General features: G+C 36.2%; 3 protein-coding genes across 6 annotated transcripts; 2 read left to right on the top strand and 1 right to left on the bottom strand.

Moving 5' to 3' along the window:
- Positions 1 to 178: 178 nt before the first annotated feature.
- Positions 179 to 8,874, bottom strand: RAD51B (DNA repair (Rad51) family protein). Of its 4 annotated transcripts, none has more exons than XM_087322864.1 (12): positions 8,756 to 8,874; positions 5,872 to 5,985; positions 4,249 to 4,398; positions 3,637 to 3,740; positions 3,499 to 3,562; positions 2,503 to 2,558; positions 2,303 to 2,383; positions 2,164 to 2,229; positions 1,460 to 1,557; positions 1,271 to 1,369; positions 705 to 815; positions 179 to 535 (listed from the first exon to the last, which is right to left on the bottom strand). In XM_087322864.1, exons 1-12 carry the CDS (start codon positions 8,834 to 8,836, stop codon positions 498 to 500), a joined length of 1,062 nt encoding a protein of 353 aa, XP_087178990.1. In that variant the 5' UTR covers positions 8,837 to 8,874; the 3' UTR covers positions 179 to 497. The 4 variants fall into 4 exon arrangements, with proteins under 4 accessions (XP_087178990.1, XP_087178989.1, XP_087178991.1 ...); XM_087322863.1 differs by having other exon boundaries at positions 2,482 to 2,558; XM_087322865.1 differs by lacking the exon at positions 8,756 to 8,874 and adding an exon at positions 6,533 to 6,609 and having other exon boundaries at positions 2,482 to 2,558.
- A 1,850-nt stretch (positions 8,875 to 10,724) lies between these two features.
- LOC147861578 (pentatricopeptide repeat-containing protein At2g03380, mitochondrial-like) lies at positions 10,725 to 13,378 on the top strand. The gene is made up of 2 exons (XM_087323037.1): positions 10,725 to 11,523; positions 11,648 to 13,378. The coding sequence occupies exon 2, from the start codon at positions 11,698 to 11,700 to the stop codon at positions 13,348 to 13,350; it is 1,653 nt and encodes a 550-aa protein (XP_087179163.1). The 5' UTR covers positions 10,725 to 11,523; positions 11,648 to 11,697; the 3' UTR covers positions 13,351 to 13,378.
- LOC147861579 (pentatricopeptide repeat-containing protein At2g33680-like) lies at positions 10,846 to 11,693 on the top strand. Its single transcript, XM_087322410.1, has 2 exons — positions 10,846 to 11,503; positions 11,617 to 11,693. Exons 1-2 carry the CDS (start codon positions 10,846 to 10,848, stop codon positions 11,691 to 11,693), a joined length of 735 nt encoding a protein of 244 aa, XP_087178536.1.
- Positions 13,379 to 14,367: the final 989 nt, after the last annotated feature.

Here is a 14,367-nt window from a genome sequence, read left to right on the forward strand (position 1 = left end):
CAGATTCAGGTTGCCAAACACCCATATGACAATTTTCATCTGTTCCTAACTATTGGCGGTGCATATTGCAAGGTTGGGAACATCTCGTAGTACGTCATGCATATTGCGGCATATAGGCAATATTGTTGCTTTGAGGAAGATGTCAAAGTGGACTAAGGTAAGACCAAAAAAGTTGAAGAAATAACAAATAAAGATACCATTATCCTGAACTGCGCCGAAGCAACAAAAAAATACGGTAAGCCTAGGTCCTGGGGTTAACCTTGACTTCACAATTTACATTGTGTTAGTAACAAACGTATGATTGACATAATCATCAACTATTTGGTTTTTCCTTCGATTAACTCTAATACTTCTGGTAATTAAAAATATCTTAAGTCTATTGGAAATTATTCCTGTCCACTATACATACATATATATATTAAGTTTTGTGATATGGTAACAACAAATATTTCCAGGGTATGTACCACGTCAAGTTCCTCTCAAAAAAATGTCGTCTTCTAAACCTCAAATTCTTCAGTTTCTTCAGCTCTAATATCTGTAGTGAGAAAAATAGCACAGATTAAAATGAGTTTGAAGTTTTTGCACTGTAAAAACAATCAATATCAAAACAGCACACACTTGCAACAAAAATGATATACAATGGAGCATCATAGTATAAAATTCTCATTGTAAACCATTTCTACCATTTATCTGCATAAACTTACCTCTTCCAAATTCTTGTCTCCCACTTAACACAAGGCCTGCAGTAGTGACTTCATATGGATAAGAAGTAACAGCAGATATTGGGGATTTAGCAATCTTCAGAAACCTTTGTCCTGATTTAGAGGTACACCTTTACTTTTTAGTTTCTCTTTCACAAAAATATACATTAAAAGAATTTCATATTGTAGAAAAACGTTTGTGTAAGATTTTTATCACAAAGCATTACAAACAGGTTCAACCAGAGACTTCATTATCCAACGATAATAAATGCAATAATCTCTGGTTGTTACAAACAAGCATATCCATTAATAATAAATACATCATCATTCCAAGCTCGAATATACTTGCTTGAATAACACATAAATAAAGGGAGATGAATTCACCATATAATTTCTCAGATTGGCCATTCAACTGCTCAACAGGGTGATGACCAAAGTCAATAACAAAAACTTACAGGATTTTTATTTTTTTGGGGGGAGAAATAATTAAAGTAAATGGGTCTTGTGAACTTTTTCCCTTGACAAAATCAATTCTTCAGTTTATACAACATAAGAAAGCAACAACTCACCTGAAAGAGATTCTAAAATGAGGCGTATATTCACTGCATGAGCCCAAGAGGTTCCAAGAGCAGCAGTAAGATGAGCTTCTGAATCTTCTTGACAAGTTTCTGCATTGTGGATAGTTGCACAACACTCATTATCGAAATCAAAGTCTGTGTCAACATCAGTAATTATAACACAAATAAATGTGTCTTCACCTTCAAATGTGAAACCCATATTTAAAGCTTTATCTCCTGAACTTGTCCTGACTTGGTTTGTAACGAAAACAGGAATGCGAAAAGACTCTGCTAAATATCTGAAGCCTTTCATGAATTAGACTTACTAATAGAAATACCTAAAATGAGGACAGTCTTACATAGTAAAAACTTTTAAACTACTGGCTACTGTGAAAGCAAGTAGACATGTTGCATTTTGAAAGTGTCTTTTAACTACCATAAAAGGTTCATTCCAAAAGTTATTATGTTCCATGTATGATCCAAGTTGACAAAAAGAATTAAAGTAATCAAGAAAGGAACCGATGCAATAACATCTGATAGCTTCCAATTTAATGAAAACAAACAATATATGGGGGTTAAAATCAATCTTATAGAATTCAGGTTTGAGCCTTTTTCACATGAATTAAGGTATGACATAATCCACATGATAAAATTCAAGCTCATTTCTGAACCTTCCTTTCAGCATGTGTTTCCAAGCTTCAGCAAAGTAATTAATCTGCCCCCCCTTCCCCCAGCTAATCCTAAAACTGGGGAAAAGGATTGAATTTCATCATCTGGATTATAAAAAAGAATGCTGATTAACAAAAACCGAAATCACATTTCAGAATGAAGTTCTCCAAAGTCCAAGAAATTAATAATATAGATTCAATGTGGCCCAACTGGAACATTTATCATGTTAGACTCACTTCAATAAAGCTGCTTGATGACCCAATAATCTCTGCTTCCGAGACATATCTTCTTGGGTGTATTCACTGTTAAAGAAGTCTGGTGATTATAAAACCGATAGCGTAATCAAATAAAGAACAGAAAGAATGCAATACTTACCCCTGCATAAGCGCAGCAATGCTGTCAATGACCAGTAATTTGACATGATTTTCAATTATTATCTCCTCTAACTCTTGTAAACTGCAGGCATTTATAAAGAACCAAGAAGGTAAAGGAGACAGAAGCCATGATTTGAGTTATGATTCAACATATTCATATCATGAACATGTCTTTAATACCATACAAGTCTTGTAATCCACCTTGATGCAAACTCTTCCAAGGAACAAGGATGATACACCAGCACACGTGTGGCTAGCTAAGCATGATAAAATGTAAAGATATCAGTCACATCATGTTGATAGATGTTCAGGTATACACATTTTTCTGGAAAGATATATGCAAAATTCAGTGCCATAGGCAGTAAATATTACTTATGCACTCTGACATAATCAATTCCAAGAAAGGCATCAACATTTACTGAGTATATAATACAGTATGCTCATGGCAAAAGACACTTGATCCAATCTTTGCCAACTTGGGTTAAGGATCAAAAGAAGCTCGTATCCATTAACATTGGATACAACATAATTACATTTTAGGCCAAATTATAAGACATCTGACTTGCCCCATCACATTATAAGAATATCCTAAATAGAGAGAGTGTGCATTTCTGTCACTTTGGATTCAAAACGCAGTGTAAGACTAAAGCTTGAATAAATTAGTTGGCTTTACCTAACAATTTTCTGGATTGAGAAAACCAACTGAGACTTAAGACACCTCCACCTGGACCAGCCTATAATGGACATCTTCAATTTTATTAGATATTTCTCTTTTAGTTACCATTTGTAAACACCTACTTGCATACTTTAATAAGTAATCTACCCATTTCATTCTTTCGGTTATTCTCTCATAGCTAGGACAACATTTTTGGCTGTAATCTCCTGATCGGTCTTATCAACCATATTGATGTATTACAGACACTGCATTTCTTTTTTTCTTTTTTACTCTCTCAACTTACAGTAGATGACATAAGATTCCCAACTGCAATGTAAATGGTTTTTGTCCTATTGGTCCTATCAGCAGGTTAAAGGAATTATACTGTTAGAAAATGGATCAAAAGAAGTCGGGACAAGAAAAGCATCCCACATTTCATTCCCATTAGCCAACCATTTCTAGGAGTGTTCCATAGAATCTAATATTCTTATTCTCTATTTTAACATATACTCTTTTCCTTAAATAGGAATGTGAGTAAATACCTTTCTTAATGTATCACTATGACTAAAGATATGCCCAAATCTGGATTGAGCCATTTCTGCCATCCTGAAATTTGGAAAAAATAAGACTTTGAATTTGATATGCATCCTTTTCTGCATTTGTAATCTAAAACTGATTACCTTCCAGGATGGAATTTGCATTCTGTATCAAAGTATATCACATTACCATCAAGTCCACCATATTCTACTGGTAGGACTGCAATTATCGATAACATAAGACACAACTGGAACAGTGAAAACGAATATACATCAGTATAAATTATTTACACTGATAGAGAAGAAAAAAGTTAAATTGTAGAACATCACCAGTGATGACCATGAGGAGCATTTTAAATATACCCAAGCCAACGGGATGTCATAAAGCAATGATATTTGTTTCTTCATAATAAAAGGTCAAAAATGAAATCAACTGACATATGAACTCCCTATATATGTCTATAATTCCAGAGGATAAACTAAATCATGCCACTAACTACTTGCAAAAACGATTACTTGAATTTTCACTTTGATACACAAAAACTTAATGCTTAATGATGAGGAGGTTCAATGTGCCAGCAATGTTACAGAAGACAAATTATAATCTAATCCTCTTGCATTTGCACACACGCAACAAAACACTCTGGTATTACCACTGGTAAACCTCAATGTGACTTGAGACTGCAAATGCTATTGATTGACGAAATCACCAAAACATGTATACACACACTCAGATTGTAAATTCAGAAGTTTTACTTGGGTTTTTCCGAAGCCTGCAGGACCAACCACCTCTGTCAGTGCCCCAAAGGGGACCCCACCATGCAAAGCAGAATCAATAAGATTGAGATGTGTTCTTAAGTGTCCAAAACCAAGCTCCTTTTCCCTTTCTTTCATCAGAGTGAATGCCTAATACAGATCCAAATAAATAAATAAATATAACATGGGGCGGCATTTCAGAATGCCATGGGGCGGCATTTATTTGTTAAACGTTATGTTGCAGGATCCACGAACCATCATGTCTACAAACTTAGAATTGAGCCAATTTATTACAACCTCTTCCATTAGATCGAAAGCACACAAGTGTATAGATTTATTGAGGCTGTAAATATATATTTAGATTTCACATCAATCCAGCACAACTTGCATGCCTGAAAACAATGTAGATCTCACATCCAAGACACTAGAAGTAAAAGAGGAGTGGCAGATAGTACGAAGAAAGAAAGAGGAAAGAAAGATATATTAACATCTTTTAAGAAGGAAAAACCAAAGAGTATAGCCAGTGGCAGAATCTACAGAAACGATCCAATCAGTGATGAGAGGCAAATAATTTGGCCAGACTTGAAAATGTAAATATTAGAAAATGCAATAAACTGGAGAAAACTTAAATGTGATCTCAGAACAGAATCCATGAGCAACTGTCCACTTAAGAAATAAGAGCCAATGGGACATATAAAAGTTGATATATGAGATGTTTATCAAATTTAGAAGAATCAAGAAGAAATTTTCAGATTAAATTTAGAAACTCATATTCAGTTTATTATCGAACTATCCAAACCTTGGAAGAGTCGAGTCTTACAAGAATTTCGAGAGGATTTTGAAAAGATTAGAAGTCTGAATCTCCTTCAAGTTCTGTTATCTAGGAAGTAACTGGGGTGCTCATTGTAACATCACAATTATAATGGGGAGTAGCTTTGTTTGATACTCTAGAAATGCTGAAAGGATTTCAAGCAAAGAAAATTTTGAGGATTAGTCTATGACTGAAAGTTTGCAATAATCATAAATTTATGAAGGAGTTTAGACTATTCCTTGGCTTTTTTACCTCAATATTGCCAAGCCTGGAATGGGGAGAATACGTGTAAGTGATGGAAGAGAGCAATCTTGGGCTTAAATAGATAAATTAGAAAAGAGCTTGGAGAAAGCACAATCTGTTTATAGATTACAAATGAAAGAAATCGGAACCTTGGAAGGAAAAAGACAATGGTTGCAAGAAGAGTATAAATGCTGCTGCCTGCGTGTTCTAAGTCTAATGGCATCAGGCAGCGGAAGAACTGGGATGTTCAATATATAATTAGAAGTTCAGGCACATTGTACACATTTTACAACTGGGTCCTTCCTTTATGGTTGTATTGTACATAGTTTCAATTTAAGTTTTACATTATACTAATCATAACTTTATTGTGCAAAAAAAAATTAAGATATGAGGTTCTTCTCATTAAGACCATTTTCACTGTTTCATCTTAAGCAAAGTGTAAAAGAAGATCAAAAGCTAACTATAATAGAAGTGCCTATATCGCAAATAGTAAGAGAAACTTATGACTAACTACCATCAGTTGCAACTTTGAAGTTTCTATAAATTGTTAAAGTCGAAGTATCGCTTACAGATCGATATGGTGGACAAGCCTTCAAACTAATTTGTGCTATAACATCTTTTATCAACGACAATGGTAGATCCAATAGTTCCATTAAATCCAATTCAGGTTTGCATAGCACGTCCTACAACATTATCAAAAGAAAAACAATGAGATACAAAAACATATTTGGCTTCATTATAAATACATGTTTGCACATCTTTTAGTAAAAAAAACATTGTTTCATTACTTTACAACAAACACACATTCTATATCTTTAGATAATCATTGACTTCTTGGTTTAAGTTGAAAAGATGAGGTGATATCATAAGTTAGACTGCAGATTTCCAGTCAAAGGTTATCATTTTATACACAATACAGATTTCTGATAACTAAGTTCTGACAATTGCCAGACTTATATCTCATATTCAAGTTTTAATCCAGCCAACCTTTATATTCTTCTTTCTACGCTTCATTGGATACTGCTTAAGTCTTTAAGTGTTTCTAGTAGGGAGATGTCCTTGTCCCGTTGCTTGCTTTCTTGTCGTTTTTTCTAAATATTTTAAAGTTGCCAACTACTTTGGATTGATAACTCATAGTAAAGTTCAAATCAGGAAAACCTTTACTCTTCTTTGTTGCTTCACTCGATATCGAATGTTCTTTAAGTGTTGCTAGTATGAACACATCCTCACCCCAAGAGTCGGTTTCTTATATATTTCTTTTTTCAGCCTGGAACATTGCAAAGATATTTAACAGAAGAAACGTACTGAAAGTAGATCACTCTCATTCAGTGTAGTGGGTCACTGATGTGCTGCCTCCATGCCATCATAACACTTCTATTGCAGCCCTTCTCTTCCCCATCCAGAACCCCTCTGAACAGCCTCTCCTATCAGTTGTATGGTTCAACACTGTCCACATTCTCAACAGCCACTATCTTTACGAGCTGTGGCCACCTGTTCACTGCATGCATCCCCCTTGTGGTATATTATGTCACTATATCACCCTTCAGCCCTTCCATTAATAATGCGTTACTCTCATTCAATTTATTATGGGTGACTATACCACTACCTCCCAACTATCATAACACTTTTATTGATGCCATGTTGCTCCTTCTCCAGCCCCCTTCTCAACAGCCTCTCCTATCAGTTGTATGGTTGAACACCATCCACATTCTCAATGGCCACTATCCTTATGAGCTGTGGCTACCTGTTCACTGCCCACATCCCCCTTGTGGTCTATTATGTTGCTATATTACTCTTTCACCCTTGCATTAATAATGTCACACACCAAAACTTAGCAAAAGTGTTCGTACACATCTCTCAGTCACCACTGAACTGAAGACAACACAGATTTGGAAGTTGAGACTGACTTTGACATCTCAGACCCCTACAGAACATGTAAAACAGGTCATCTCTCTGCTGGGCAGAATAAACCCCAATTCCACGTACAAATCACCCAATATCACTAGTTTGCTATGAACTTATTTGCCTTGACAGCCAGGGATATACATACATGACATGCATTATTCGATATGAATTATATAGATTCACCTTGCTGTTAGAAAATGGGCTCGACATCACGAGTGCTGCAATTTTACAAGAGGACAAGAAAGTCCAGCAAAGAAAACACACTGCATATCTTATAACCACCACGCGGGATTTGCAACTCAATAGTAAAGGAGCTTCATCACAAATGTGAAGCTCCCTCCTTATATTCTCTCCACTGCAAGAATGATGCATGTTGATCACAAGTGGAATCCTCCTCCTTGGATTGTCCCCACCCAAGAAAAATTTATACATGTTGATCACAAATGGAATCTTCTTCCTTGGATCATTCCCACTCAAGGAAAAACATTAACCTCGGGGTTCATGGGGCTAAAAATCTCAATCACAATACTAATCCATGTGAATAAAGATGTACTATAATGCATCCAAGAGAGCTCAACGCTTTTGCCAATAAATTATTCTTCTAGTAATGCCTTGTAACATGCACTTCTAGTTCTGCATTACTTACAAGGCTGCACATCTCTAGTAAGGACAGATATTGAAGATGTGATCAATACGCGAATTTCATTCCTCACCTCCATGGTGATCTAAATATACTAACAACCTACGGCAAAACTTCATATACACACTAGGATTCTTTAGGTCTTCTTGGCTGTTGAAGATAAACTATTCATAGTTCCAAATACATATATTGGGGTCTATGGGAAATCTCAACATTTAGAGGACAACTCTTGAAGGACAATTGCTCATTCTCAACGTCAATTCTTGAAGGACAATTGAATAACCCACACTTCTTGGAGAAATTGGCGTTCCCTAATGTTGCCACTGATTCAGATCGTGAATAAAAAGAACAAATTGTGGAAACTTTGTTCAAGGATCACATTAAATCTTATAGCAGCTTTACAAAATTCTTCAATTAATCTCCTTTCAATGTGAAAAAAAATATAATATATATAATGTTCCACATTTGTTATTTTCTGGCACTTCTGAAGAAATTTATATTCCTTAATGTTGCCATAAGTAACCCTAAACAACAGTTACCATCACCTTACCATTTCAGCTCGTGAAGGAACAGAAAAAATTGTGGAAACTTTCTTCTTCATGGCTTATATTAGATCTTATAGCAGCTATAAAAAAATACCTAAATTAACCTCTTTTCGGTTGGAACGGATAAATTAAAAAATAAATATATTACATATAATGTTCCACGTTTGCAATTATCTGGTAAACATGATATACATTCGAATTTCGAAGAAAATATCTCTTATTCTTTGCCTTCTTTGCGCGAGGTATCGTATTAAGAAGAATAAAAAATCACAAAAGTGAAAAGCACCAGGTCATTCTGACAATATATATCACTTCTTCCTAAAACTACGCACGCACACAAACACAAGAGAGGAGGTAAAATACCTTAGCAGAGAGGATACCTCTCGCACTGAGGACATTGAGGATGGAGGGATCGAGGACACCGATCAATCTGCAGCTACCCATCACAGGGCCATGGCTATGGCGTTCTTTCCTTCCTTCCTTCTTTCCTTCTCAGAATTTGAAATGATTCGCAATATTTCTAAACAACCCTTTGGGCGGGTGGGTGTGGGAGGGGCATTTTTTGTAATTTTGGAATTTACATAGGAGAGAGAGGGGTATTTCGGGTATTTCCTGAAAATACGAGAAGGGTTTCTTTCTGGTCAAGGTTTTTCCTCCTTCCCGTGCTTTCGCGAGAATTCCGGAAGCTTCTCTTCTCTTCTCTCGAACCAGAAAGCTCCTTGAAAAATAAATACGTGTTCACCTCCCCTTGTCTTTTCCCAAAATGCCCCCTGACCTTTTTCTTCCCATGTTCTCTCTCACATGACCCTGGCCAATCTTGATCCTTTTTCCCTTCTCCGCTAATTAATCAATCGATTACACAGCCGATCCACGACCCTCTTCTTTTGTATCTCTTTCATATGCTAATCTGAGTCGCATGCACTGTGTCTCCTTTTTCGTTCTTCCTGAAGGAGATGTCAAGTCTGAAGCTTTTGGCCTTTGATACCATGTTCGTGTCTCTTTTGAGCATTTGTGAACCTTAAAAATCATTTTCCACAAAGTGAATGTGAGATGATGTTCTTCCAAATCCCCATTGCTTGAGCAAAATTTGACACTCATTACACATTTTAGATTAAAAAAAAAGCGTTGTCTTATATTTCTTCTTTATTTTATGGAACTAACTCAGAGTAGTATTGATAACCATTATATTGGATCATACAATATTAGAAAGCTAACACGGTGTTATGGGAATGGGACAACCTTAAACAATAACAAATAGGGAGATTCATTATTGAGATGGTGGCATCAACTTTTGGAGACCATAAATGTGTTATATTTGATACATCAATGTGGCAACACATTTATAAAAGAAGTAATAAATGGTGCAACAAAGATGTACATGTCAACTTCATGCCCTAGACAGCACACCATTAAGCCTAGCCAATTGAATTGCGAGAAGAAAAAAAAAAAGAGTTTCATCTATCTAATATTGTGACTAGATAAATAAGATAGTCGAGAGAACGAAAAATATAAAGAAGTGTTTGCTATATTGCAGAAAGTACATAAATGAAAGCCCAAGCCACCTTCCCAAGCACGTTTTGTAAGTTCTAATGCATCTATGTTCATCGTACATCTTCTTAAACAAATGTTTTAGCACATATCTCTAAGTTACCGATGCATTATTACCATGATCATGAGCATAACCCATTTGCTGACATCTAAGACTACCAAAACCGAAACATAATTTGCCGATCAAAAGCTCTCATGATTCACAGTAAGTTGGAATGGAAGGAGATGTAGTGGCTATGCTTTTATTGTCTCCATGGCAGCCTTGGTATGAACTTTGCCCCATTGATAAAGTCATGTCGCACCATCCATGGGTGAGATGCAAGCTTAATTCCGTGCCTTTGGTCACATGTATGTATGATCCATTCCGAGGCCTGGGACAAGGGCACCTCCTGGAGAGAACAAAACCAGAGACGTATATACATACATACATACATTATCATAGTACGTAATATACTCGAATGCATTGGTAAACATTCTTTATCATACAAAATCAAAACGAATGCGTATGTTACCAAAACATTCTTATGTTTTTTTTTTCACTTTTTACCTTAAAAAAATTTATTTTATAATAAATAGTGAATACAAAGTATGGTATTTACAATACTTCGAGGGTGTTTACCATACCCCGAATGTTTGAAACATCATCGAATGCGAATGCGCGTATGCTACGTATGGTTCACACTATGCAATGTGCATGCATACATACATACATTATTACATACATACATACATGTATTATGTATATATATACACATACATACAGACATATATATGAGTCTAGTGTCATAAACATGAATATGTGAAAGTGAGCTACAGAGAGAGCTATGGTGAGCTTGGCCTCCAGAGAGACATATGATACAACTAACTTCCAAAGGCTGGCTTCTCTCTTGAAACAATGTGGAGCTATGAAAGACCTCACACAAGGGAAACAGATCCACTCCCATATCATTAGAACAGGGCTCCACAACAATCTCCTTCTTAATAACCTCCTCCTTCAGATGTATCTAAATTGCGGCTCGGTCCTGGACGTTCATGATGCATTCCTTGGCATGTACCACAAAAACAAGTTCTCATGGAACTTCTATATCACTTCAAATGCCAGGCATGGCCAACACAATCAGGTTATGTATGCATTCCATCAAATGCTATGTGAATGTCTCTTTCCTAATGAGTTCATCTTCGCTGGTACCATCTCTTCGTGTGCTCGAAACTCTGCATTGCAAGACGGGAAGCGCATGCATGCCCGTGTCATCGGACGCCATGGAACAGAATCTAATAACATCGTGACTGAAAATGCCCTTGTCAATATGTATTGCAGGTGTAACATGTTCATGGAATCAAAGAGAATCTTCAATGAAATGCAAGTTAAGAATGTTGTCACTTGGACGGATATGATCCTGGCATGTGCACATCATGAGAGTGAGGACTATTCCATCGTGTTATACAAGCAAATGCACCAAGAGGGAGTCATTGCCAACAAGGTTACCTTCATCAACATTCTAGAAGCATGTGCTTTTCATCAATGGCCTATCGAAGGCAAACAAATCCATGTTTCAATTATTGGTAATGGGTTAGAATCAGAGGTAATGTTGGTGACTAGCCTTCTTAATATGTATACAAAGTGTAATAATACTCTTAGAGATGCACTTGCATTGTTTGAATGGTCATCTAATCAGAACATAGTTTTGTGGACCACCATGATTGCAGGATGTTCTCAACAAGGGTATGGTGGCGTGGCTATTCAGTTCTTTGAGAGAATGATGTTGGAGGGGATGTTACCAGATGAAGTTACTTATGCTTGTGCTGTAGATGCTTGTACATCCACAGAACTATTGATGACCGGCAAACGAATACATGCATCAATTCATACTGATGAAATAAGATCGAATATTGTGTTAGGAACATCGTTGTTAAACATGTACTTAAAATGTGGTTGTTTGAAGACCGCCTGTGAAATATTCGACGAAATGGAGGAAAGAAATCTGATTACCTGGACCTCTATGATTACATCCTATGTCTATCATGGCAATGAAGCGCAAGCGATTCTGTTTCATGTTGAGATGCAAAGACAGGGCATACTTCCAGACAAGAGTCTTCTATGGACTTTGGTGGATGCATGCTCTTGCACATTTGCAATAGAAGAAGGGAAACATGTTCATTATATCATTGTATTATTTGGGCTTGAGACAGATCCATCCTTAGCAGCTGGTCTTGTAAATTTTTATGGCAAGTGTGGAAAACTGGATGCAGCACAATTCATACTTGATAAACTTCCAGAGGGTAACCTAGTGGCATGGACCGCCATGATCACATCATATGCTCAATACAGACAAGAGAATGAGGCCTTTCTCTTATATGAGAAAATTCAATCAAAAGGTTTTTCTCCTAACAAGGTCACTTTTGTTTGTATACTCTCTGCAGTTGCCAATGCCGAAGCTTTATCGGAGGGAAGAAGTGTACATGCAGCGGTTCTAAATAGTGAATTCTATGGAGATGTTATGATCATGACAGCCCTTGTTAACATGTATGGCAAGTGTAGTTGTGAAGAGGATGCAAGGAAAACATTTGATGAAATCCAACAACCCAATCTGATTTCATGGAATACAATGCTTTCTGTTTATTCACAATGTAACTCTACCCTCCAACTATTTGAGCAAATGCAACAAAAGAAAATTTTGCCAAATAAGGTGACATTCGTTATTGTTCTAGATGCATGTGCAAGTATAGAAACTTTGAGGAAAGGTAGTTGTAGCCATTCACTGGCAATTCAAATGGGATTTGATCTTGATCTTGATGTGCAAAATGCAATCATTAACATGTATAGCAAGTGTGGGATGCTTGCTGCGGCACACAAGGTGTTCGATCAGATGCGCGAATGGGACATAATTTCCTGGAACATCATAATCAGGGCTTTTTCCCAACATGGCCAATCAAAGATGACTCTTTTACTTTTTGAAGAAATGGTAGGACACAAATATCCACCAGATGGTGTTACCTTTGTCAGTGTTCTTTCATCATGTGGGCATGATGGCCTTGTGGTTGATGGATGGAATTTATTTTTTTCCATCACAGATGAATATGGTATCATTCCAATACAAGAGCATTATCATTGTATGATCCACATGTTAGCAAAGGCTGGATTAATCGAAAAGGCAATGGAATTTATTAATACTATGCCTATTCAGCAGACATATGTAACATGGATGGCTTTGATAAGTACCTATAAGGATTCCCCTAACATGGCTGGAGGAGAATGTGCTGTAAGACATATGATTGAGCTTGATGAAGATAATGCCTCTACCCATGTAATGCTGTCTAATATGTATGCTCCATGTACAAGTGCAGAGCAAAGTTGGTCATTAAATGTAAGAGAGGTCGATGACATTGTATACCAAACAAGCTATATGTAATTGCTCGGAGCGAGCTCATAAAGGAAGTTGAATTTATTTATTTTTCCTATATTTAGAGCTTTTGGATCAATGAATGCATTGGCAAATGATGCTTGGGAAGTGCATGTTCTTTTTGTTGGTATATTAATGTGAAGGCTCCTTGTGTATGTTTGTAAGTTTGAATGTGCGTCTAAAACATGGCAATGGTCAAACCATATGTCATCTTCACATGTCATGGAAAAGTATTGTCATTGGACATCTAATACTTGCATAAAATTTATACAACACCAAGCTTTAGACAAGGTCTAGGCATGGCAATGGTTTTGGAGAAGAGAATTCATCATATTCTCTTGCATGTAAATATAATGACTCGATGAACTAGCCTTTCAGTAAAGACATTGTGGTGGAGGGACAAGGGATGGATGCGTGATGATATTTTGGTCTAAAGCTTTCCCAAAGGCTCTGCCATAACCATCCAGAATCTATGGAGATGATTCAGAAAGTACTTGAACATAAATTGGAGCTATCAATCCCCATAATTAGCGATGGGCTCGGCTCGGGTTCGGTTTCTTGGCCTTGAAACCAAACCAAACCATTTTTTCATAATAAAAACCAAACCAAACTGTTTAAAATTTATGAAAGCCATTTAAATCGAACCGTTAAACCATACTATTTAAAACCAAACCGTATACGGAAAATTTGGAACCAAACCAAACCGGTTTATCATAAATCAAAACCAAACAACATTGGTCATCATATTTATTATAAATTTGTGTGTGAAAATCATCATAAATTTGCTCATCATACTTATCATAAATTTGATCATCATACTTATCATATTTGATCATCATAAATGAAAAGGAGACTCTACATATAATGCATATGAAATTTAATAAGTTAAAACTAGGGTTTAAAATTAAAAGTTGAAAGTTAGAGCTTATATAGAAAATTTAGGAGTATTTTTTAACCTATAAACCTTTAAATCGAACCACGTAAACCGAAATTGCTAAACCATGAAATTCAAAATCGAATAGTTAC

This window comes from Azolla caroliniana, unplaced genomic scaffold, assembly GCF_043228905.1.
Source record: "Azolla caroliniana isolate FFs.n. ecotype wild unplaced genomic scaffold, voAzoCaro1.0.p SCAF_7, whole genome shotgun sequence".
Taxonomy (NCBI): Eukaryota; Viridiplantae; Streptophyta; class Polypodiopsida; order Salviniales; family Salviniaceae; genus Azolla; species Azolla caroliniana.